Consider the following 26,206-nt stretch of genomic DNA (forward strand, 5'->3'; position numbering starts at 1 on the left):
TCTTTTATCCTTGAGAAGAGCTTTTTGTTGTTCCAGATGAATTTGCAGATTGCCTTTTCTAATTCCTTGAAGAATTGAGTTGGAATTTTGATGGGGATTGCATTGAATCTGTAGATTGCTTTTGGCTGTGGCTCCTGCCTGTCCCCCAAGCTGTCAGGTTCTGTGGTGCACACTCTCACCTGTGCAGACTAAGTTCCTAAGTTCAGAGGAGTCCCGGAACCAAGATGGCTTCCTCAGATCCTGAGGCAAAGGGCTCCCCGGCTGGACAGACACCTGTCTTCTGGCCTGGAGGGTGGGCGGATGTCTGGAGCCCGAAAAAGGCGCTGCTTCAGAGGCTCTGTGGTTTCCGCCTATTCCAGAAGCTGTCAGCTTCTGTGGTGCACACTCTCACCTGTGCAGACTAAGTTCAGTGGAGTCCAGGAACCAAGATGGCTTCCGCTGATCCTGAGGCAAAGGGCTCCCAGGCTGGGTGGACACCTGTCCTCTGGCCTGGAGGGTGGTCGGATGTCTGGGGCCCGAAAAGGGTGCTGCACTGGAACCAAGATGGCTCCCGCTGATTCTGAGGCAAAGGGCTCTCGGGCCGGGCGAAGACCTGTCCTCTGGCCAGGAGGGTGGTCGGATCACCTGAAGTCTTAAGATCCCATGGCTGGTGTTGTGGTTAGCTGGCGGGTGTCAGCGGACTCTGCGCCCTAGCTACCCCGTGCTGGTCAGACCGGAAGGGGCTTGTGCCCTACTCAGGCCGGGTTTTCTGCTTCCCTAACTAATGCAGTCTCAGGTCCCGCATGATTGGATTGGAGCAGACGCTGTGTTCCACTCACCAGAAGTCTTAAGATCCCGTGGCGGGTGTCGTGGGTAGCTGGCGGGTGTCAGCTGACTCTGCCGAACTTCTTATATATTGTAGACACATAGAGGATCTCAAATTTCTACCTATTCTGAGGGAGGTGACCCAATCACTAAAGAACACACATGGTATGCACTCACTGATAAGTGGATATTAGCCCAAAAGCTCAGAATACCCAAGATACAATTCACAGACCACATGGAGCTCAAGAAGAAGGAAGACCACAGTGTGGATGGATACTTTGGTCCTTCTTAGAAGGGGTAACAAAATACCAAAGGGAGGAGTTACAGAGACAAAGTTTGGAGCAGAAACTGAAGGAAAGGTCATCCAGAGACTGCCCCCCACCTGGGGATCCATGCCATATATAGTTACCAAATGCAGACACTATTGTGGATGCCTACAAGTGCTTGCTGACAGGAGCCTGATATAACTGTGTCCTGAGAGGCTTTGCCAGTACCTGAAAAATACAGATGTGAATGCTCACAGCCATCCATTGGATTGAGCACAGGGTCCCCAATGGAGTCGTTAGAGAAAGGACCCAAGGAGCTGAAGGGGTTTGGAGTAAAGAGTCCATAAGGAGGTTCTCACGGCTTCAGCCGTGTATATAACTTCTGATCTTTCTATGTAACACTTGGATTACACGTAAGGAGCTCTCAATTGAACTCACATTTTGACCATTTTTGAGGTTGAAATGATAGCCAGTGGTGAAGGACAGTCAGTACTTAAGGTTCTTAGTCGTAAAACCTAAAATTCCTTAGGAAGACAATGGAAAAAATCTTGAATAATTTTTAAGTAAATATTCCAGAGGAATTTGAACTTGTGAAATTAACTTGTGGATTCATCTGTCTGAGGACTATTGTGACATAGATTTCTTTAAAATCTGTAAGAACTGTCACTATTTTTGACTCTTGTCTGATTTGCTATGAGAAGAAAAGTGACTAAGATTTCTAAGAGTGCTCTCAGAGCTGTATGGCTCTTAAGCTAAAGAGCCTCCAGAAAATTAGTTTACATGTTTTGTGCACTGACCAAGGCTGGAAAGTTCTGTTTATGTTTTCAATGATGTCTATGGAACATTGGATTGTAAAGCTTGAGGACAAGAAGTCAGGGGTACCCTGCTCTTGCAATATTCAAGAGCCATTCTACACTTTCTTAGCCACCTTCTTCCCTGTCTGGGCACTTCAATTTCATTCTAGATACAAAGGGGGAAATAAACATATTACTGCCCAATCAATTTTCATATAATTCATGTATACATTTTATCACATTCTAGAGGTTTCTCTGTTATATCCACATATTATGATCCTTTACGTTAGCTCAAGGGTTTATTTATTTTATCACTTTAGCATCTCATGACAAAATACCTGACTGAATACTGAGTGGAGGAAGGGTGTATTTTCCCTTACTGCTTCAGAAGATACGTGGTGATTTGGTCTCATTAGACTGGACACAAAAGGCACTTTGTTGAGAATGTGTGGCACAGAAAGACAGGAAGGCAGAGAAGACAGGATTCAGGCAGGAATACTATGAGAGCATGAATATATTCATAGTGACCTACATCCAAACATTCCTTGACTTCCAGGATAAAAGAAAATGTTCAAAAGGTGAGATACAAAAACAAGCATAGCAGCCAGGATCAAAAACTGATTACATGCAGGACATTTTATGTTCCAACTATAGTAAGTGTGTGTTTGTTGTTCAAAACAACATAGTTAAGGCCTTTGGATAAACTCTATCACCATCCCCTCTACTCCCCATTCATTCCTAGGACCCAGACCCCACTTTTCTTTTCAAAATTCATATGCTCTACTTCTTATACATTTAAAAAATAATCAGTGATTTCATTTAGTGAAATGTGTGTTTGTTGTACTATATATATGTACATATATAAATGTGGTGGACTATCAGGTAGAACATGAGTAGCTTCTAGGACCTGAATCTCTGAGGAAAATTGAGTCTTCATTCCTCAGAAGCTGTTAGTTATTCACTGAGGTAACAAATGAGTTATGTAAGGGAAGGGTGGGAGTTCTGGATCTCTTCACCCATCGATGATGATGTTTTGGTGAGATCTTGTTCTTGTTTCATGCAGGCTGCTGCAGACACTGACTCTATGTTTAAAACTTCACTGACTTGCAGAGAAAACACTGTTTGTCTACAAAATCTACTCTCTCTGCCTCTAACAATGCACTTCCTGATCCTGTCCATCCTGACCCTGTCCTTTCTGTGACGATTCCCGAGTCTTGTAGAGAGAAGTGTCATGCAGATATCCCTTTTAGAGTCAAGTACTGTAGTTGTGTGACTCCGTAACAGTCACCATCTACTCCAAAGTGAAGCGTCTCTGATGAGGGCTGAGAGTTGTACTAATCTATGGTCATAAAGAAAAGAACATGGGGCAGTTTATTACTGTGTCCAGTTAGGAGAGAAATAGGGCCTTTGACAGCCACATTTTCAATTTCTCTTTCTTTCTTTCTTTCTTTCTTTCTTTCTTTCTTTCTTTCTTTCTTTCTTTCTTTCTTTCTTTCTTCTTTTCTGTTTGTTTCTTTTTCTTTTTTCCCTTTTTTGGATCCTGTTAACAGTATCAGGCACAGATTCCACTGAACAGCATGGGTTTTAAAGCTAACCAGAACATAGCTGATCATCTCCTTAACATCCGCCCCCCCCACACACACACACACTATCGCAACAGTATGCCTATCTTGCCTGTCTGATCATTACTGTAGCTCACTGTGTTCGAACTCAGGTAAGATCTTTGTTCACTTTCTCCCACCAGTGGCACACATAGAGCACCTTCCAGTGAGAAAAAAACGGTGGTGGAATTTTCTGGTTATTGCCAGCAAGACTGGTCCATTACTTATGACTCAGGTGTGAAGTACAATCAGCAATAGGGTCTCATCAATTCTTGAATAATAACTTGGAAAGTTAGCAATAGCCTTTAGCCTATGGGAAGTCTACTGAAACTTACTGATTAATTATTTGAAAAGAATTAACCTATACTCTGCATTGGGCATTGTATTGGCTTGTCTGTGGAGTTTCGAGTACACCTTGCCTCCCCCAGTGAGGTATAATTCCCTTTAGACTGTTTTTAAGTATGTATACATTTGTGGTTTTGGAAGCTTCTGCAGTAGAAAGTTTCTGTATTATCATTTTTAAAGTTGATTTTTGAAATGAACTTACTAACTAATACATCTGTTTTTGCACCTTTGGTTATGGATAACCCACAATCCAACCCTTTCTCTCTTCTCTTCCCCTAAATTGTATGTAACTGTTTGCTCACGCAAGAGAGCATCTTTATAACACTTCTATGACTTTTATGTAACACCTTTGAGATCATTAAATCATCATTAAAACATTATGGATTCTTGTTCGAGAGTTCATTAGTTTTCCAAAAAAATAATTTACTATTAAATCGGATGTGATGTTTTAAGGCTAATTCATTAAGTGAGTTATATCTTGTTGGTTTGAGCTTGAAGGTTCACAATTGTAGGAACTTAGAGTTGATAGTTTGCTTTGAGTAGTGTTAGCCACCTGAAAGCTCTTCTGGAAACAAACTGGGCTATCACTGTCTTGGTGACATGTTAAGTAGTTTAAATTCAGGTACAGCATCCATCTTCTTCCCTTCAGTTTCCTCCCCTACAACGTGAATACATTTATACCCAGATATCCTCTCACCTGTGCTGAAACTTCAAAAGTTCTTATATAAGATATCTAAAATAACACATTCATGGTACAAAATGGTTCAAACCACTGGCAATTTTTTATTTTAAAAATTTTCTCTATGTGCAGTGTTTAATCTATAACCCCTGGTAATCACTGAGGGTTCTTTCATATCATAGAAAAGAGGAAATCTCCTGTGCTCTGGCTCATTGGTCTGGTTTTGGGCTCTAATACATGCCTGTATCATCAACTGATGTTCAAGATTGGCATTCTTCAGTCATGAGCACACTGTGGGCTCATATATGAGCACTGATGAAAACATCTCTCAACTGAGAATCTGAAAGAGTGCTGCCAGAGGATAAACAAAGGGCAGAAATTAAAAACAAACACCAAAAATACTGAAGATATGTAATTTATAAATGTCAACTGTAGAATGCACAAATACTTCTAATTTGCCAACTAGTAATAAAATATACTTTAAAATTAACATAAAACATGGAAAAATACAACTGAAATAAAATTAGTGGAAGAGACAATTTTAAAAATACAGTTCTAAAAATATAGTAGACATTTTAGAAACATTTTTCAAAATCACCCTTTTTATATATCATATACTATAAATTAATGTTTATGTGAATTCACTGACCAATACAATTAGAAAATCATTATAACTCACAATTGAGAGAAATTTCAATAAAGATTCTGTTAGGAAGGTTTACAAGGATTCAGTACGCTACATGGAAGATGTTTCCCATCCTTATTCGCTGGCGACCATGCAATAATAAAATACCACTTAACAGTGTAGGATGACTGTAATGGAAGTATAGACAAACACTGTGAGTGTGGCTGTGAACAAATTAGAACACCAAACATTGCTAGAGGCAGGCTGTTTGAAATAAGTAGTGCAGGAAGCTTGGAAAGTTGTTGGGTGTCTCCTCAAAACTGTTCTATACAGTGTTAGCATACAGTTCAGGAACTCTATGCTGTATGTGCATGTATATAATATATATGTTTGTGCATGCATTCTATGAGGATGAAATATGTGTCCAAGAAAGTACATATGTGTGACCATTACATGCTTTATGAAAACTGAGAAAAGAAATGTACCTAAATGACCATTCATCAGGAGATGAATGTGTAAAGACATTATCTTTCAAGCACATGGTGGATATTTTCAGTGATTGTAAGGAAAGTTGTAGGACATATACCACTGTGTTGCAGAACATTGAAACTCAGAAAAAAATAGAAGAGAAAATTTAGAATTTCAAATAATTTATTCAAACCAGAAACTAGTCTGCAAGCAGCTGAGTTTCCAATGAAGGATTTCAAAGAGAAAACAGAAAAGATGCTTATCATAGAAATTAGACAATGAAATTTTTAATAATTAAATAATTTCTGACTGGCTACACTTAAGTTTTGTGAGATAGGAATTTACTAAGCTCATGTTGTTTGTTTATATAGGAACTAAGAAGGGTGGTGTTTTCTCAGGCTGATGGTGTCCCAATTACTTATTTAATGTGCACTATTTGAAGTAATTCAGTCTCAAAGACCCTGCTTTACACCATACTATTAACACGAAAAGCCTAGGAAGCAAGTCCACTGAGATCGAGGGAGCTTGGGAGTTCCTCAGGCTTGGGAGACAAATGGTAAATTGCTATTTACACAAAGTAAGATTTATTAATTTGGATACTCTCTCTGTGCCCTCTCGTTAGTTTGGCTAAGGGTTTATCTATCTTGTTGATTTTCTCAAAGAACCAGCTCCTAGTTTTGTTGATTCTTTGTATAGTTATCTTTGTTTCTACTTAGTTGATTTTAGCCCTGAGTTTGATTATTTCCTGCTGTCTACTATTGGCTGTGTTTGCTTCCTTTTGTTCTAGAGCTTTCAGGTGTGCTGTCAAGCTGCTAGTGTATACTCTCTCTAGTTTCTTTTTAGAGGCACTCAGAGCTATGAATTTTCCTCTTAGCACTGCTTTTATTATATCCCATAATTTGGGGGTATGCTATGCTTTCATTTTCATTAAATTTTAGAAAGTCTTTAAATTCTTTCTTATTTATTCTCTTACCAAGTTATCATTGTGTAGAGAGTTTTTCAGTTTCCATGAGTATGTGGGTTTTCTGTTGTTTTTGTTGTTATTAAACCCCAGCTTTAGTCCATGGTGATCTGATAGAATGGGATTATTTCAATATTTTTGTAGCTGTTGAGGCTTGCATTATATGTGATTATATGGTCAGTTTTGGAGAAGGTTCCATGAGGTACTGAGAAGAACTCAGATACCAGGGATGTGAGAGACTCCCAGGACCCAATGGAGGTGACCTTAGAAGAAATGCCCCACCGTGGGAAGATGGAACCATAATAGACTAGCTTTAGTAGATAAACATGGCCCCATTTGAGACACAGGGCTACCCACCCATCTTTAAAATTCTTTGAAGAATTTTACCTGTCTAAAGAAATGGAGCAGAGACTGAAGGAAAGGCCATCCAGAGACTAGCACAACCTGGGATCCATTCCAGGTACAGGCACCAAAACGAACGCTATTGCTGAAACCATGTTTTGCTTGCAATGGGAGCCTAGCATGGCTTTCTTCTGAGGGGCTTTGCCAGCAGCTGACTGAGACAGCAGCAGATACCTACAGCCAACCATTGAACTGAGATCGGGGACCCTATGAAAGAGTTAGGGGAAGGACTGAAGGACCTGAAAGGGATTTGCAACCCCATAGGAAGAACAATTTTGTCAACTAACCCTGACTCCTTTGAGCTCCCAGAGACTAAGATGCTAACCAAAGAGCATACATGGGCTGGTTCATGGCCCCTCGCACATAAGTAGCAGAGGATTACCTTGTCTGGCCTCAGTGGGAAAGGATGTGTGTAATCCTGTAGAAAGTTGATACCTTCGGGAAGGGGGATGCTAGCAGGAATGAGGTGGCAGTGGGTGGGGGCCTGGGAGAACACCCTCTCAGAAGCAAAGGGGAGGGGGCATAGGGGTCAAGAACTCATGGAGGGGAAACCAGAAAGGGGGCAACATTTGGAATGTAAAGAAATAAAAGAATTCATAAAACAGGAAAACAAACAAACAAAAAAACCCCTAAGATTTGTTTTGGAAGGGGTTAGAGTTGAAAAATCATAAAATTTGGTAGTGTAGTGTTGTACAATTGAGGATATACAATATACTTAAACTTGAATTTCAAAGGTGAATTTTATGGAACATCAATTATATAATAAAAAGGCGTATAAAATCATTGAAGTTCATAATAAGTTATAAGAAAGTGACTGATTTTGAAAATAGATCTACACAAATGGAAAACCACTACAATACGGTGAATAATATCCATGTTGAGGGCTGTTCTGTGGTACTTGTGTTGGCATGTGCTCTTGAGGCTTTGTGAACTCTTTTCAGCCACAGTGAAGCATTAAATAGATTTTAGAAACATTTTGTTTCTAATGCTTCAAAGTCCCTTAGAAGAAACATCTCCTTGTATAGTAAAATGCTTTGTTTTTCCACATAAGAAGTAAATTTTAAGACTTTGGAAAATGGCTTTTATTACTTCAAATAATTTAGGGGCAGGACTTAATGGGACTATACTGTTATTCATTCTAGACGCTAGCTAAACTGTATGACATTCTTTTGAAGACGGTTGTCTGGTGAGATACAGGACATATACCAATTGGTTAGTGTCACTGCAGTGTCAGAATTCATAAAAGGTCATCTTCCTTTCAGCCAGTGTCTCTGCTCTGCTCTGAACACAGAAGTCAGAATGATCTTTTCCATGACTGTCTGTGGATCTTATAGTAGAATCTAAAGGCTTTATGTTGACTTCCAGAACACTGCCTGTCTGGGCTCTCCTCCCACCTGCCCTCCTGAGAACTATTCTTGGCAGTTCTTGGTTCCCCATGCTGGATCTGATCTTGGAGGCCCCACTGGCAAGCCTTCTTTCCTTTAAATTTCACTGCTTATCTAATGAATGCAGTAGGCTCTCCACTGGTCATCACCCTTTAGACTCCTTAGGAGGTGATTATAGGCATCTCATTTTTGGTTTCATTCTTCATCTGGATGATTGTGGAAGCCCCAATGAATTACTTTATTGTGCTCTATTTGAAATAATCAGTCTCAAAGACCCTGCTTTACACAATACTATCAACATGAAAAGCCTAAGTAGCAACGCCACTGAATCAGAGAGAGCTTGGTGGTTCCTCGCAGTTGGGAGGTAACCCAAGCTGGTAGGAAATGGCTGCTTACACAAAACAAGATTTGTTTGGGAAGTGGTTAGAGTGGAAATCATAAAATTTGGTAACGTGGTGTTGTATAGTTGGGTAGGTAGCCTTGTAATTAGTACATACTAATCAAATGGCTCATCGTCTTTATGGACTACAGTTATTATTTATTGTTTTTTATGTTTAACTGTAGATGACACAAGGGCAGATGGTTCTTTTTTTTGTCATAATTACTCTACTACTAGAATTTAGGTCTTTCAATACATGCTCTTTGGTTATTTTTTATTGGATAACTGAGTAAATATGGCTTTTCTAATACATTTACTTATAAAGGAGAATTCTTTCTAAATTCGTCTTTGTCTCCACTTCAGCCTTCCTGTGTCAATATGAAAAACTATGAATGCCTCATGGGCCCTCCCTTGTGTGCATATCCTCCATCCCCTAAAAGGCCTGTTTCATTCAATCTCCCTTCTCCATCCCACTGGATAAGTCTGCAGCTCTGACAGTTTATGCTGTCTTATCTTTTTATTCCCAGAGCCTATTAAAATGTTTAACAATATTTGTTGAAATGAAATGACCTCAGATTTGATAGTAGAAGCATCCTGATTTAATCGCTAACTGGATTTAATTACATTCATTTACAGTTTTTCACTGAAACTTAAATTATTAACATTTCCTGTATCCCATGAGAGCACATCCACAGAACTGTTATAATTTCTGTTTCTCTTAATGAGTAAACAATGTATAATGTCAAAGCTCTTACACAGATAACTGTGGGAAGCCACATATGCCATGTACTGGCTAGTTTTGTGTCAACTTGACACAGCTGGAGTTATCACAGAGAAAGGAGCTTCAGTTGAGGAAATGCCTCCATGAGATCCATCTCTGGGCTGGTAGTCTTGGGTTCTATAAGAGAGCAGGCTGAGCAAGCCAGGGGAAGCAAGCCAGTAAAGAACATCCTGCCATGGCCTCTGCATCAGCTCCTGCCTTCTGACCTACTTGAGTTCCAGTCCTGACTTCCTTTGGTGATGAACAGCAGTATGGAAGTATAAGCCGAATAAACCCTTTCCTCCCCAACTTGCTTCTTGGTCATGATGTTTGTGTAGGAATAGAAACCCTAAGACATGCCATTACAAGATGGCGCTGGCGCTGGCTACCCCTGGCCACCACCCATAAGTTCGGGTAAACAACCAATGTGTGCATGTGCATAAGGGTTTTGTGCCAAGTCACATCCCATCCCGGGGAATGTAAATGAGGTACTAAAAGCACAACCAATCAGGTATAGACATGCCACTCCTAGGCCTATATAAGCAGGGCCAGTTCTGGGGCTCGGGGTCTTTTCGCCTTCGCTATCAAGCTCTCTCAATAAACGTGTGCAGAAGAATCCGGTTGTGGTGTCTTCCTTGCTGGCGAGTCGGGCATCCACAGATAACTTGGTGCTATTGGTATTATATATGTATTTATCTTAAGCCCTGTCATACTATTTATCAGATTGGGTTATTAGAAACAAGGCAAAGATGAAAAATAACAAGCACGAAAAACACATTGTAATGGTTCATTTGATTTTTCGGTAAATAGTTCTAGGTGTATTCTGTGTCAATTTTTCCATCTTTCCCTTATCAGAACTGGAACTAATAGACATTTAGTATCTCCATTCTATGGTAAAGGCAGTTTCCAGGGCTGAATCTATTTCTAGGGGCTAGAGGAAGCCTCCACTGTCAGTATAAGTGTTTGTTAGATGCTGTGAGATTATGCTTCATTTAAATAATTCTTTCTGTTCATCTTAAGAATTCTTAAAACTATGATCTTAGAGATTACTGTTTTGTTAGATGTTAGTAGCTAATCTTTGACGTCTCTACAATCTTAGGAACGCTATGGTCATGCATCGCTACAGATCATTAAAGATTATCTCCATGTGGGTTATGTGATAAAGGCTCTCTTCCGCTACTGGTTAAAAATCTATTGTGTTTACTTGAACACTGAAACTGACTTTTAACCGGATCCTTCATTTTATCCCTAAAATGCTTTAGGGACTGCTCATTACAGGTATTTGGTGATCTGTGTTGGGAAAAGTGAGTGGAATTAATGGGTATTTATAGTTATCGAGTGATAACTCCGCATTAAGCTAGAGCCGAGGTAGCTGATGGCATTTTCCTCAGCATTGGGGTAAAACCCTTTAAGGTTTCCATGGAGTAGGTCCTGGAAACTGAAGCCCTAGGAACCTGCCTTGTGCTGCATTTGTCCCACGGAAATCCCTCTGAAGACAGAAGAGTAGACACAGGGACTGTTTACAAGCAGTCTGTGCTCCTAGAGAGAATAAGCATAGAGGAGACAAGCATCACACTCTGAAGGATGCTCTCCCACCTCCGTGCTTTCCATCCTTGTCAGCATTTAATTAGTTTTCCACACACCGTTAAAATCATGATATTCACAGTGTACATTGGGGATTGTTTATCAAATATCCTGGCCAGTGAGCATCTGCATAAATTCTACAGTTAAAAGAGGTAAAAGGGAGAAAGGAGAGAGGGAGCAAGAGGCAGAGGGAGTATTGTAAGATATTTGATCATACTGTGAACCTTGAGATTGTGTTGGCTACTGAAAAAAAACTTATTTCTAGTTGTGGTGTGGGTCAGCCCTTAGCACACACCTTTAATCCCTCTGGCTGGAATATGGACACACCCTTAAATCCAAAAATATGAAGGTAAAGTTAGTTGGCATTAGGTGTTCCAGGTTAGGGTGGTACCCCAGGGGGCCTTCTCCCTTCTCTAAGGAGGGGATTGGGAGTCGGGGAGGGATTTGTAGGGGTGTGACTGGGAGGGAGGGGGGGCTGTGGTTGGGATGTAAAGTGAATAAAAAATATGGAAAATAAAATGTAAAGTAAAAAAAGTGAAAGAAAATGTTTCTGTAAGATCAGGCCGTAGGCGATTTTCTTACTTAGTGATTGATAAAGGACAAGTCAGCCCATTGTGGTGCCAGACCTTGACAAGTGCTCCTGGGTGTGCTCTGTCAGAGCACAGTCTGAGTAAGTTAGTAAGCAGAATTCCTCCATGACCTCTGCACCAACTCCTGCCTCCAGGTGCTGCTCTGTTCCTGTCCTGACTTCCTTTGATGAACTGTGATGCAGAAGCATAAGAGCTGTTTCCTCCCCGGGTTGCTTTGGTTGTGTTCTTTCATCACAGTAACAGTGACACTAAGACAACAACACAGCCTTCTGTTACATTCATTCATATCCTCCTTTTAAATGAAAACTGAAAACTCCATCTTCCTCAGCATGCCGAGGTAGCCCAGTATATTTGTTACTTTCCTATAGCTGTAATTAAGCAGCAAGACAAAGGCAACTCTAGAAAAAAGACTTTCTTTGGGTGTATAGTTCCAAGGGAGAAGCATCCATGATATGAGGAGTAGCATCTGCTGATAGGAGCAGAAACAGAGGGTTCATATCTTGGACTGCAAGAAGGAAGCAGAGAGACTGAACTAGGGGTGGTCTGTGGTTTTTGACACCTCAAAGTCCCACCCTCTTCCCTAGTTATGTGCTTGGTCCTGCAAGACCATATCGCTGAGACCCCCACTCACCCCAAACAGCACCACAAACTCAGAACCAAATGGTGTGAGCCTGTGGGGAACATGGTGAATCAGTGTTTGTTTGTTTGTTTTTTCATTGTTGTGGTTTTTGTTTGTTTGTTCTTTTTGTTGCCTTTTTTGTTGTTTTTTGGTTTTTGGTTTTTGTTTTGTGGAGGGGTAAGGAAGATTTGACACAGAGTTTCTCTGTGTATCCCTGGCTGTTCTGGAAGAACTCACAGAGATCTACTTGTCTCTCCCAAGTCCCAGGATTAGAGGCATAAGCCACCAGTGCCTGATGTGGAACATCCTGATTCAGTCACTGTGTCCACTCTTCTGAGATTTACTATCATTGCAATTATAGCATAAAGAGGGGGAAATGCCTACATTTAGCAAGGTTTTCAGTTGTTTGTTTATTCTTACCTGTTTGAAGTCCTTTTGTCAAGTCTCTCTCAACCTCCCTTTGTCTCCATCACTAAATAGTTTGTCTAGTAAGAGTTTTCAGCGTCCTGTTGTCTTTTCTCAAATGATGCCCGTAGTGGATATGCACATTTAGATGCCTCCCCTGACCTCAGCCTACAGCTCTATGTTCCCATTATGACCACCTGCTCCTGGATAAATGTTACTTCTCAGAAGGCAAGCATGGTCAAGGAGAATATCACATTTCTCCCCTAAATTCTCTCTTCTCTTAGTTTTCTCTCTGATCACGTGACACTCAGTGTGCCTTTATTTCTTCATATGAAAGATACTAGAACTGGATGATTGGATTGTGTACTCAAGTCCTGGTGTCTCTGTTATTAGGTTATGTGGATCATCTACCTATGGTTAGTTCTCCTTAACTACCTTGAGTAAAGCCGTCAATCATCTCTCACCGACACACTCAAAATGTCCATCAGGACCAACTCTTTCCATGTCATCTATTAATGTCTTTTATCAGTGTCTATCAGTGTCCATACTTCTATGCATATAATAGACAACTGGCTTATTTACTTTTTATATATGATGTGTATGTATGGGTGGTATGCTCACCTGTGTGGGCAAGTATGTCCCCTCTGAGTTGGCTTTTAGCCTGGCCAAGGATATTTTAGAAATAAACAACCCTGTACTATTATTAGGCTCACAACTGTTCAATGACAACACAGGCTCACCCATTGCCAGAACACAGGGGGAACCGTGCGATGTGGCTGTCACCCATCTCCATGCTCCCCTGGAATATGTGGCCTCCTTCCATATCAGAGTGGTTCCTGTTTCCGTTCTCTGCAACTGATGCTCCTTCTTGAAGCTTACCACGTTGCTTCTTAACCACCCAGGGCATAGCTTAAGTCTGTTTTTTAAATAATTCGTTCTTGATTGCCTAGATGACAGTCCCCCATACCCCACCAACTTACCAAAGATCCCTTTTAAATGAGTGACTATGTTTTATTCACTTTCCTACTGTGGATATAAGACAGCCTGGTAGAAGCGGGTTATAGGAAGCCAGGTTTACTTGGATTTACAGTTCCAGAAGGACAGGAGTTTTGAAGCATGGCAGCAGTCAGGCCTGGTGACTGAAGTAGCAAACTGAGAATTCACCCACAAACAGGAAGCAGTAGGGTTAGGGGATGCTCACAGCAATGTGCAGTCTTTAATCTCTCAGATGCTTCTTCTGTTAAGGCGGTACCTCTTTAAATATCTGAGTATTCATATATCTGAGTCTATGGGGACGGACATTCTCACTCAAAACACCACAAAGTTTAGATATTTTGTAGTATTGCAGGGCTTTTAACCCTAGCACTTCAAAGGCAGAGATGTGGATTTCATTGACTCTGAACCCAGCCTGCTTTATAGAGAGTTCCAGGTCAGCCAGGGCTGTATAGAAAGAGGTTGCCTCAAAAATCAGAGTGGGGTGGGTTAAGTGCAGTTCTTGCTTCCCTCATGAGAACACAGGTTCTGAAGGCTTGTTGCTACATTCTCATCTCTTAGAAAAATAACTCATGAATAATAGGTACTCACTTTTTTGATCAACATTGTGCTTTGTGTAGTGATACAAGAATGAAAATTTTTGAAATTGCTTGTCAATCCTGGGAACTCACTAGATGGATGTGTGCCTTTAACAGCAGCGGAGAGATCCATGATGAAAGGAGAAAGGGAGGGAGGGAGGAAGGAAGGAAGAAAGGAAGGAAGGAAGGAAGGAAAGAGACAAGTGAGGAAGGCAGAAAGAAAGGGAGGGCAGGAGAGAGGAGCAGGGAGAATTTTAAATGCTTGTTCATTTTGTTTTCTGTAGCAGGTAAGATAGCTTGGGACATCTCTCTACCCCATGATCAAGCGCTCTTGTGGCCCTTCTCCCTGAGTGCATAGGCTTTAGGGTGCCTTTGGATCTTTGTGAAGATTTCATGTATAGGCTCATGTTTTACTCTAGCGGACAAGCTGAATATCCCTTAAAGAGTCTTAAGGTATATGATATTAAACAGACTCTTATGTAAGTGTGATTAATAATGTCAAGGAGGACTGAAATGCAGAGGCTCCCTCTGGTGGCTGAATGTATACACATCAGAAAAAGAACCAAGCAAGCACCCCCGAGCAGGGCCGCAGCAGTCCTCCTTTCTCACACAGCTTTAGCATCACTTGTGCCCTGTCGTTTACGAACTGGCCATCGGTGATATCTAGAATTCTCTTATGGATAAAATACACGTAAGGGCTGGGTTTTATTGTTTATCAATAACATTTGACGTCTGTATAAATGTTACTGCTATAGTCTTCACAACTTTTAAAGCATTCTTTTGTTTTTCCCTCTAAGCTTTTTCTGTACTGAGCGTCTGTGTTTATTTGCACTTTGAACATGTGTGAATATTGTCTACATTATTTGCCCAGTATTAATAACATCGTTTGAGGGCAGGATTTCCTGGTATTGATGAAACTGCCAAACTCCTCTTTCCAGTCATATTTTGGGGGACAGGAAGCATTTATTATATTTTTTTTTACCTTTCTTCCTCTACTAGATTTTTCTTTCTGAACTTTATACTTTCCACGTTTTGTAATTTCATTTTGCTTTCAGCTCTAAATAGGTGAGTCTGTTCAACACCTTCCTTTAAAAAAATCAAAACTAAACAAAACAAAATACCCTCTAACCCACCATTTAAAGCTGCTCTTTAGAAATTTCCTCAAACATAATAAACATTTAAAAGAAAACAAGTCTCTTCTAGAGGCGATTCCAGAAAAATTAACTTGCTCTGTCTTCTCGTAGTCTATTTGCTATTTTCCCTGGTTACCATGACAAAGATGCTGGCAGTTCTCATGTCTCCCTTCTTGTGCAGGACATCCACCGATAGCCAGCTCCTACTCATTGTGCCATGGGCATCTCTAGTCAGCTCCTATTTAGTGCAACATGGAGGGACCTTTTCTTCCCCTTGCTCTCATTTTTTTCATGGGCCCTTTCTGAACTGTCAATAGAGAGTGAACCAGCCAAATATGTTCACATAGAGGCTATAATATTTCCATCCCTTGGTACATTAACCTTTAGCACGTCACTGTAGTCCACAAAAAGGAACTTAATTACAATGAAACTGACATTTAGCTGCCACCTCTCCAGCCTTCTTCCCAAGTTCTGGTCCAAGTAACATTGGTTTTACAGAATGAAGATAGGATCGTGGATTTATCTCTGTCTGGACAAGATAGTCTTGCTCTGGTGGCTTCTGCCCTTAAGAAGTTTTTAAAATCACAAGGGCATGAGAAAATAAACTCACTTTTTTCCTTAGAAGTGAAAAGTCACCTATCGGTCTCCTCCCAGGAATCTGAAACTAGTTTTTCATACAATGGAGCATACTACATGATAAAAACACTGTACTGATTCATATTTTCTTGTCATTCCCACGAATATTAGAGTCATTTCTCATATAATCTCTCGTAAGCTAAAACAGCAGCTTTCAGCATGCAAGGAGCTGTGAGTCATGGGCCACAGAACTCTCTTATCTGTTAGGGTAAATTATTTAATAATCACACATAGAACACCCATGATCTTTATTCCAATTTTTTAATATTCTTAAAAGGTTGCTGTTCAGTTTGTACAATCTTTTCCTCGTGCACACGAACCTGTGGTTTGCTTGCATGTTTGTATGTAGACGTGCACATGTGTGCAGGTGGACAGGCATTTATATATGTGGAGTCCTGGTGCTGATGTTGGGGGTCTCCCCTAATTACTATTCATCCTATTAATTGAATCAGGATATTTCAGTGGGACCCAGACCATGCCTGGCTTCTCTACTTAGCAGGCTGGCCCTGGAGATGCATTGTCTCTGAGTCTTGTGCACTGACAACACAGGATGTCAGCCCTGTCCAGCTGACATGTATGTGGGTTCAGAAGATCAAGATTCTGGTCCCCATGCATGTGTGGGACCTATCTATCTTCTAAGTCCTTGATTTGTCCTGTTATTAATATGCTTCTTAAGACTGCCATTGCTAGAGAACCAGAAGCCTGGTAGTAGGTGTGAAATGAAAACAGTTAAAGGTGTTCTTTGCACCTTTCAGTAGACATCTTTGGTCTGGTGACTTGAAGAAGAGCAAGTGTGCAGGCAGATGGAGGTGCTTGGTGGCTGATGATGTGTGCACTTCCACGATTCAATTGAGAATGGGAAAGTCAGCGAACTTGTAAGCCGTTGTCGCAGCAAATACTTGATTGGAGTGGGAGAAGTGATATGGCTTAGGAGTGAGGAGGAGAGTCATTTCAAGGTGAGATGATGGGAACTTGAAAATCAGCGGGAAGCCAGAGATGGAACTTATAAAGCCAGAGTTGACAAGCATTACAGAAGAAAACAATTTTTTTTTTCAAGATACTTCAGAATGATTACAGGGGAGAAGAGTCGAGACCAGGGAGGAAGAAAAGGAGGAAATTGCAGTATCAGGCAAAGATGAAAATCTGTCAACAGACAGGTGAAGGTTTTATTCAATAGGAAGAAGCCCTAAGTATTGAAATGTACTATCCAAGTTGACTCACCTCAGGGGAGCAAGGGTGGCAGCCTAAGACCCTGCTACCAGATGGTTTTCTGCTCCCTTTCAATAAAATGTGAAGAAAAGATCCCAGTAGAAAATCAAGAAACAGGTTCTTGGGACTTCACTTGCTGTTACTGAAGTATTCTGTGCTTCTGTATCTAGTAAAGCTATTCTCTAAGTTTTTAGCTAATCCTTTTTCTTTCTGTAGCTGCAACCAATGCAAACATAATGAGTACAAAAGTCATGTGAGACTGATGGTTTTCAACTCCTTATATTCCAGTTCAGTAGAAGATATGGCTTTTTCTCTAACAAGGGGATGTTGAGATAGTTTGAGAGAGTATTTCTCTCCACTCAAAAGTTCAAAGTACTTTGCCCCTCTCCTCGAATATAGGAAAGAGAAAACTAAGATTCATAGTAGCTTTGAGTTTCATTTTGCCTCAAGCCCCTGTGGCCAGCCACAATGGATCATGATTATTTTGAAAACATCCCATAATACCTCCAGACATACCCACCATCAATTCACATCGTCTTCTCTTGGTTCCTGGTACTGGTGGTTGTTGACAACAAATCTTCCTTTTTCTTTCTATTTTAGCACCTAGCTAATATAATTTATACTTCACTATCACTATGTTTTTTAGCCCCAGGGACTAAAGTTCATTTTGAACTTTTTAGTACCTTGGTCTTTTCACTTGCAATATCCTCTCCTAAGCCCAGTTCATTTTACTTTTGTTTACAATCTATGAACAGCATCTTGGGATTACTAGCAGTTTTTAACTATATTTTTACATTCAATAGACAGTTTTCTCTTTAGTTAAACTTATACAATACTGTCTGGTGCATTTGTCAAATTCCCACTTCTGGATTTTACTGTTCAGCTTGGCAAACAGCAGGAGCTTTTGTCTAATAAACACATTCTTAGCCTTGAAGACCTCCCATAACATCTGTGTCTAGCCTCCTCTTCCAGCATGGTTTTCTTGTGTGGTTTTCTGTCCAAACTCTTCTTTCCTAGGGAAAAACAAAATGGTAGCCACATTCTGCATCAGACCCATGTTGTCTTACATCTCCCTCTCTTAGGGTTTGTCTTTCTCCTTAGCACTCTCCTTTGTTCTGAGGTGATTATCAAATGAAGTTACATTATCTAATTCTGCTATGGCAATAAAATAAAATCCTTTTCTGGCTCCTGCTCCTGACTCTGGATCCTAATGTTTCTCTGCAGACCTGTTCTTCCTCTTCTCCACATTATGGCCATTATTCTGCTTGTAATGATGTGAAAATATCAACTTCCTGCCTTGCAGTTTTGCCTTACAAGTGTTTTTTCTTGGTGTCTACATCATATGGCGTCCCCTGCCCCACACCAGGGGGAACGCTATACAGTATTCTACGTGTTTTCGTGCAGAATGTATTCATATAGAAGAGATATATGGTTAGTTGTTGTATTCCTCTTGGTAATTTATACTCTTCTGAAATGTTTATGTTTGCTTTTTCTGTCTTTCAAATTCTCAGTTCATCCTTTGACTCCCTTTTCAGATATAACTTCCTGAAGCACTTCCTCCAACATCTCAAGTACAATTGAACTGCCCAGTTTCTGTGCAACTGCAAGTATGCTCTTGGCTTTAATGCTGTCTTCCTTCTGCTACAGTCATGAGAAACTGCAGTGGCTGCTTTACACAGAATTTAATTCAACTGTGTGCATGGATGTATCTCCAGCAGTTGACATGATGGTATTCAATAAATGCTTGCTTATGAGTTGGCTTCATAGAAACACATCTCAACATACCCTTTCCCTAACAGATGCTCAAAGTTTCATACTTGGCAGCTGAATACGTTTTGGGAGTAATCTCATGTTTTTCACTTTCCATCTTCCTCCAACCCAAGAAGATGCCCCAGCACACCCAGAAGGCACCATCATTCCTGGACCTCCTGTTTATTTTTTTTTTTTTAAGAAACACAATTTGCCTTTGGATTATGTGGAAGATCTCATTCTGCTCTAACTTGTAAGCTCTGTTAAGGCAAAGGTCACTTACTCTTTATCTCTCCTAAAGTTCAGCACAGGAGCTTCACAAATGTTAGAAGTAAAATAAACATGAACAGGAGGAGGAAATACATGCACAATTATTTTAATATCCCAATATGGAACAATCAAAGAAAAGGAGAATTTATATCTTTGGCATATGTTTATATTTTCACCTATGTATGAAACCATCAAGTTCAAAGAGTTATCATTCTATCCTTAAGGTCTCAGAACTAATAAGAAAAGTTAGACAAGAAATAAAGCCTCCTGATTCTGGCATAGGACTTTTGTGTCTGTTTCAAACATGCTGTTTCCTCTTGAATTGCATATTATCATGATACATTAGATGCTAAGTCGATTTTTCAGTGATAATTATGTAAACTATATAAGTTTTCATTGCTAGAAGAATATCTAAAGAGCAATCAAGTACATTTTGTTTTGTTTTGTTTTTGAGACAAATTATCTCTGTGTAACCCGGCTGTCCTAGAACTCACTCTGTAGCCTAGGATGGCCTAATACTTAGAGATTTGCCTACTTCTGCCTCCCTAGTCCTGTGATTGAAGGCATGCACCACCACTGCTCCCTGTAGTCAATTTGTTTTTCATTGTTTTGAAGACTATACCATCCTTGTAATTATAAAATTATAAAATGAGATTGTATAGTATTATACAATATTACATGTACTCTTTGTCAAGAAGACATGATGGTACAAGCCTCCTATCCTAGTTAGTTGGAAGCTTGACACAGGAGAATAGTGAGTTCAAGGGATAGCTGGGATAACTTGGGACCTTGCCTCAAAATGAAAAGTACAGTCAGGCTGCAGATATCAACTCATAACAAAGTGCTTGCCTAGCATGTGTGCGGCCCTAACTTCCCTCTGTGAATTGCAAACAAAGAAATGACAGACTCACTGTCCTTTCTCAGAAGATATTTACTTTTATCCTTAGGACTCATTCAAATTTTAATGCATACTCAGCAACAATTATATTATCTTACCTGAATGTAAAACACGATGGATATCTATTTTGGGTTAGCAATCCTTTTTATACAAGCAATTTAGTTTTCACTTTAATTCTTGATTTTTGGATAGTTTTTCCACGTGTATTGTAGCCGGTATCAATGTGCATGAAACTGGTTTATCACTCCTGGCACTGAATTCAAATACATTGATTCTCATTGTTAAAAATCCACAAGAATTATAGGTATTGAAACTTAATTTTGAAGTGTCAAGGCAAACGTAACATTGTTTCATGGCCTCAGGAAAGCCAGAGCAGGTCTGTAACTGCCTTCTGATGTTTTCTGCTTGAAAGGTGAATACCATTTGTGGCCATCCAGTGAGAACACCAACACAGAGCCCACGCTGTACTTTTGACCCAAGCAAAGAGAAACATGGAATGAAGATCTCTGCAAGGAATGGTGAAGAGACACTTGCCAACAGAAGAAAGTAAGACATTTGTTTTACAACCAGAAAGAGAAAAGAAAGTAAGCCATTAATTCTACAAGAGAATAGAATGTGTTCATTAAACAGGCCCAAATATAGTATGGAATAGAAAACAAAAAAAAAACAAAAAACAAAATCCATTTTACTTTATTTAAATATATAGCGGCTCATGAGCTGGAGAGATGGTTCAATGTTCAGGGCACTTGCTGCTCTTGCAGAGGACCTGAATTTAGTTTGGTTCACCTGATGTAGTTGTCTCCAAAGCTTACTGCCTCCATTTGCTAACCTAGTTCTAGTCCTGGAAGCTTCTACCCTCCATACTATCTAATCTAGGCCTAGAATGTTTTCAAACTCCGAGTCCTGCTGGTGAAAAAGCTCACCACTTCCTAGTTCTTTCTGAACTCTGGCTGGCTGATTAAACTCAGCTGTACTGGTTTAAATTCCTCTCCTACCGAACTGATTCAATCTGGTTTGTCTCTCAGCCTTGACTGAATTGCTCTGTTTGTTCTCAGACTAACTCTGGCAATCTGTTCTAATCTTCTGTCTCCTTCTCATTCTTTTCCTCCTTCTGTCTTTGCCTGTGTCTAGCTTGTTCTCTTTTTGCAATCTCTCTCTTTACACCTGTCAGGCTAAAACTGCCTTGTTCTCTCTTCTCTCTCTCTCTCTCTCTCTCTCTCTCTCTCTCTCTCTCTCTCTCTCTCCTCTCTCCCTCTCTCTCCACCTGAATTTTCAAGAAGCTTCCATATTTCCCTGATTTGTCCCTTTCACTGCCGCTCAATAGACTTCACTTTCAAACATGGGTGCTTCCTTCTACAAACTATCTTTAGTCTCATTGCTTGGGATTAAAGGTGTGTTTGAAGGAAGTGTCTATATCCCAGCCAGGGGGATTAAAGATGTGTTCTGAGTCTGAGGCACACTAGAACTAGAAACAGGTTTTTTTTTTTCCAGTAAACATAATCTTGGGGTTCACAGTGTGATGAAATATTCTACAACACACCCACATCAGGCTATACACAACCACCAGTAACTGCAGTTTCGGGGCATCTGATACTCCTCCTGGACTCTGTGGACAGCTGTACACACATGTTACATCTATAGACAAATAAGAACATAAATACACATACAAAAGAACAGATTTTAAAAGGTTTAAATTCAGTGGCTTAACCTCTCTCCTCAACGTGGAAGATAGATTACGCTTGTGGGAACTGTTGTTTTGTGACTATCAGAGTTATTCCTTATTATGTTAGGGCAGATCCAGGAGCATGTGACCATTGCATCATATTTAAACTGAGGACTGAATGCTTTAGTGATGTTAGTTAACTGTAGTCTGGTTTCTGCACACAGTCACTGGTGAGTGTCTTGAACAGTATAGACAATGCTGCCATACCACATGATTCATGTTTCTGAAGTTTTAGGATTCTTGAAATAGAGTAGTAGGAATTGCAATTTTTTTCTACATTTTACCTGCAGTGGCAGAATGGCCACTTGTCAATACCAAGTGGTGAGCACCAAGCAGACTGTAATTCACTCTGCGCATCACTATTTCACTGGTAAGTTACAAGCTTCTCTAGTATCCCTTTGGTCGGTAATTGCCGTTTGATATGAAAAGCTAATCAAACTATAGAAAAAACTTTTTTTTTTCCTTTTTAATATTTAGTTGACTGTGTACCTCTTAGGAAATACTGGGTTCTCTGTCATTGCCACATAAATGTAACCGAATTTCAGAATGTTACATATTTTACATTAGTTCAGATACTTGTCCTGTATATCTTTAGATAATCTATAATAAAGTGTTTTCTTTAAAGATTTATTGATTGATTGATTGATTGATTGATTTTATATGCATACAGTGTAGCTGTCTTCACACACACCATATGCAGGTGTTGGATCATGTTACAGATGGTTGTGAGCCACCATGTGGCTGCTGGGAATCGAAATCTGGACCTCTGGAAGAGCAATCAGTGCTCCTAACTCTCCAGCCATCTCTCCAGCCACCGAAAATGTATTTTATACTGCGCGCGCACACACACACACACACACTTACCCTGTTAGGAATCCCATTAAGAAGACCAAGCTACATAACCTAAACAGAAAGGCAGAGGGCCTAGGTCAGACCCATGCAGGCTCCCTGTTTGTCGGTTCAGGGTTCATTCTCTTTGAGCCTCTGTGAGCCCAGATTAGTTAATTTTGTGGGTTGTCTTGTGGCATCCCTGACCCCCTTAGCTCCTACAATCATTCCTCTCCATCTTTTGTAGGACTCCTGCCTAATGTTTGGCTGTGGGTCTCTGCATCTGTTTCCACCAGTTGCAAGAGGAAGCCTCTATGATGACAACTGGGCTAGGCACTGATCTGAGTGTAGCAGAATATCATTAGGAATCATTTTATTGACTCTGTTTCCCTTCCAGATATGTCTGGTTCTATCCCCAGTCTCTGAGTATTCTGCATCTGGTTGCTGGCCATCTGGGCAGTATTAGGCATGGACACCCTCTCATGACATGTGCCTCAAGTTGGACCAGTCATCCTTTGGCCACTCCCAAGAGTTCTGTAGCATCATTATTCATCATCCCAGCACTTCTTACAAGCAGAATAGATTGTACTAAATAATTTCTGTGGCTGGGTTGATGTTCCAGCCCCACTGTTGGATGCTGTCCTAGGTTATAAAAGGGGTCTGTATTCCTCATTACTAAGGAAACTTCTCTAGGGTCACTCTGATAGATTGGACACAATTTCCACTACACAGCTTTTTGTATCATGCCCCTCTCCCTGAATGTTTCACAATTCCAGTCATTGCTGGCAGTACTCTCTCCTTTCACCCCTCCCTCCCGCAGCCGATCCCTTCTGTTCCCGCTCCACTCCATCCCCGACTCCCAGTCCCGACACAAAAGCTGTTCTGTTTCCCCTTTCCAGAGAGATCCATGCATCCCCTTTGATATCTACTTGTTATTTAGCCTCTCTGTAGATTGTAGCATGACTGTCCTTTATGTAACACCTAATGTCCACTTATAATACGTATCATGCTTGACTTTCTGAGTCTGGATCACCTCACTCATAGTGACTTTTTTCTCTGCCATTCTGTTTTTCTTTTGAATTAGTACAGAGGCAGTATGTCACTAAGGGACGTTCCCTACATTAAACATTAAAAGTCTAAGCTTTCCCGGGTGACCCTGAGCCAACCCATACTTTTCTTACTAGTGTTTTTCCCTTAACACCCAGATTTCATGCAGAGGCAGTGACTGTGTGTCCTTGCCTGGCCTGTGGGTGTGAATCACAGCCTGCTCTGAGCCATGCTTTTACTCATTAGTTATTACTATGATATCTTTTCTTTAAGTGATTTTTTTTTTTGGTAACTCACTTTAGTACTTTTATCTGCCAAAAATTCTACAGTATGTCTTTTCAAATAGGTTTTATGATCTTGTGATTGGGTTGGGATTGGCGTTACTTCAAACATGTTGTTGATTTATTGCTATATATGTGGTGACTCTTTGGAACTTAATTTCTGACAGTTCATGGAGAGGACCAGTTTTCTGTTTTGTGATTGTATTATACACTAGAGCTGCCCTGTCTTCATGAAACCTGCTACATTTGTTAATTTCATCTGGTCTATATACTATTATCTAACATTTTAGATGGTCTCTGTAAGAGGCTATTGCCTATATCTACAGGAGACATTCATGATTATTTATGGTAATTAAGAGAGGCAAACAGTATATCCATGATAAGAAAAATGGAAAGATCATGTCACAGAAATGGTGAACACATTTCCTGTGGGGAAAAATGTGATGGAAGAGAAGCGTGAAGAGGCAGAGGGATGAAGACAGTGTGCTGTTTCTGAGGATTAGAAGCACTTCTAAACAGTCATGGAGGCCATTTCTTACACCAAACTCCTGTATTTGGATGCAACAGGTCAGAAAAAGAAAAATGTAATCACTCATAAGATATGCCACATACACATTAAGGAGGCGGGAAGAGACAGGCTAGTTTTTCTTGAAAATAGTAGATCCAGTCTACTGTCAGTCTTTACATCATGGAAAGCACCCACCATCACTACCACCACTTTAACCATAACAAAAGACACCCCTGCTGCATAAGATGCCTCTGTTCCTGTGATTGAACATCACTGCCAAAGCAGCTTATAGACAGAATTGATTTGGCTTTCAGTTCCAGAGGTATAAGAGCCCATCATGGCTGGGTGGTAAGGCAAGAATCCACAGTCATTGTTGTGGGATCAGGAAGCCAAGACATCATACCTGAAGCACAACCGTAAGCATGAAGTGGAAGTCCTACCAGACTATGAAATCTGAGCCCTGCCAACAGTGATGTGCTTCCTCTAGCAAGGCTGAACCTCTCAACTTCCACAAGAACTGGCTCTGACTGGAGACCGGGTATGCACATACCTGGGCCTGTGAGGGACTTCTCCCACTCATGCCACCACATTCCTCTCCCTAGCACCATGGGCTCGTGGGCATTCACAGTGCAGAATCTATTCAGTCCAACTTTAAAAGTATCACAGTCTTTCTCAGTATTAGAACGTTCCAAAAACCCAGAGTGCAGAGTCTCTTCTGATACTCAAAGAAATCTCTTCATTGGGACACCTTGTAAAATTTCAGAATTATATACTCCTATACACAATGGTTAAGAATATACACTATTGTTTTAAGTGGGTAGCATAGTGAGGCAGTACTAGATCAAGCAAAACCAAACCCCAGCAGGGCAAGCACTAAATTCCAACTCAGTGCCCAGTGACTAGGACTTCAGCTTTAGTTGGCTTAGATGGCATTGCCTCGACACTTCTGCTGCTGCCTGCCATCTTTCTCTCTCTGTATGGTTCTATTACCTGTATGCATCTCTCTCTGGCACGTGTCTCATAGCCACTGGCATCTTTAACATCCTGGAGACTCTACTTCAAACCAGGCTTTATTTTCACATGGTGGCCTGTGATGGTCTCCACACAGGCACTGCCTTGCTGGACACTGCTTGGCCTCAGTGGCTATCTGAAGCCATGGAGGAAATGGAGTCCATGATCCATTTACTCTTACATCCTTCCTGCCTACAACCAGTACTACTGAGGACACTGGTACAGTTGGCTGTCAGTTTGGGATAGACCCTGTGCACTCTGAATGACTTTGCAGCAGCTCTTCCTTATGGTTGCTTTCTAGGACCAAATTTCATGTGAGACTATGGGAAACATTGATCACTCGAGCCATCCTACCTGTTCTAGAATCATGACCGATTTTTATTCACATTATTGAGATTCCTTGTGGATGCTTTATAAATCCTAGATTTCTGCCTCTGTGTGGTAGAAGTTCACCTTCTGCTTTATACAGTGGTGGCTACCCCATCTGTAGACAACAGCATAAACATGTAAACATAGTTAATGTCTTAGTTAGGGTTTTACTGCTGTGAACAGACACCATGACCAAGGCAAGTCTTATAAAAAACAACATTTAATTGGGGCTGGCTTACAGGTTCAGAGGTTCAGTCCATTATCATCAAGGTGGGAGCATGGCAGTATCCAGGCAGGCATGGCACA

At 40.6% G+C, this 26,206-nt stretch overlaps 1 protein-coding gene and 1 long non-coding RNA gene across 4 annotated transcripts in view; one reads left to right on the plus strand and one right to left on the minus strand.

Moving 5' to 3' along the window:
* The window catches only part of Gpc5 (glypican 5), a 1,353,471-nt gene that overhangs the window by 269,087 nt on the left and 1,058,178 nt on the right, over positions 1 to 26,206 (plus strand). For all 3 annotated transcript variants that reach the window (XM_021182017.1, XM_029469205.1, XM_029469206.1), the window contains exon 4: positions 20,546 to 20,679. In XM_021182017.1, coding sequence (XP_021037676.1) covers positions 20,546 to 20,679 — 134 coding nt within the window. The remainder of the gene's footprint in view (positions 1 to 20,545; positions 20,680 to 26,206) is intronic.
* LOC110309400 overlaps positions 17,984 to 26,206 on the minus strand; it is a 14,682-nt gene continuing 6,459 nt past the window's right edge. Inside the window, exons 3-4 of the long non-coding RNA XR_002379697.1 lie at positions 25,886 to 26,015; positions 17,984 to 18,229 (exon numbers count right to left, since the gene is read on the minus strand). This is a non-coding gene — a long non-coding RNA (uncharacterized LOC110309400). The remainder of the gene's footprint in view (positions 18,230 to 25,885; positions 26,016 to 26,206) is intronic.

The sequence above is a fragment of the Mus caroli genome, chromosome 14, assembly GCF_900094665.2.
Source record: "Mus caroli chromosome 14, CAROLI_EIJ_v1.1, whole genome shotgun sequence".
NCBI classification, from domain to species: Eukaryota; Metazoa; Chordata; class Mammalia; order Rodentia; family Muridae; genus Mus; species Mus caroli.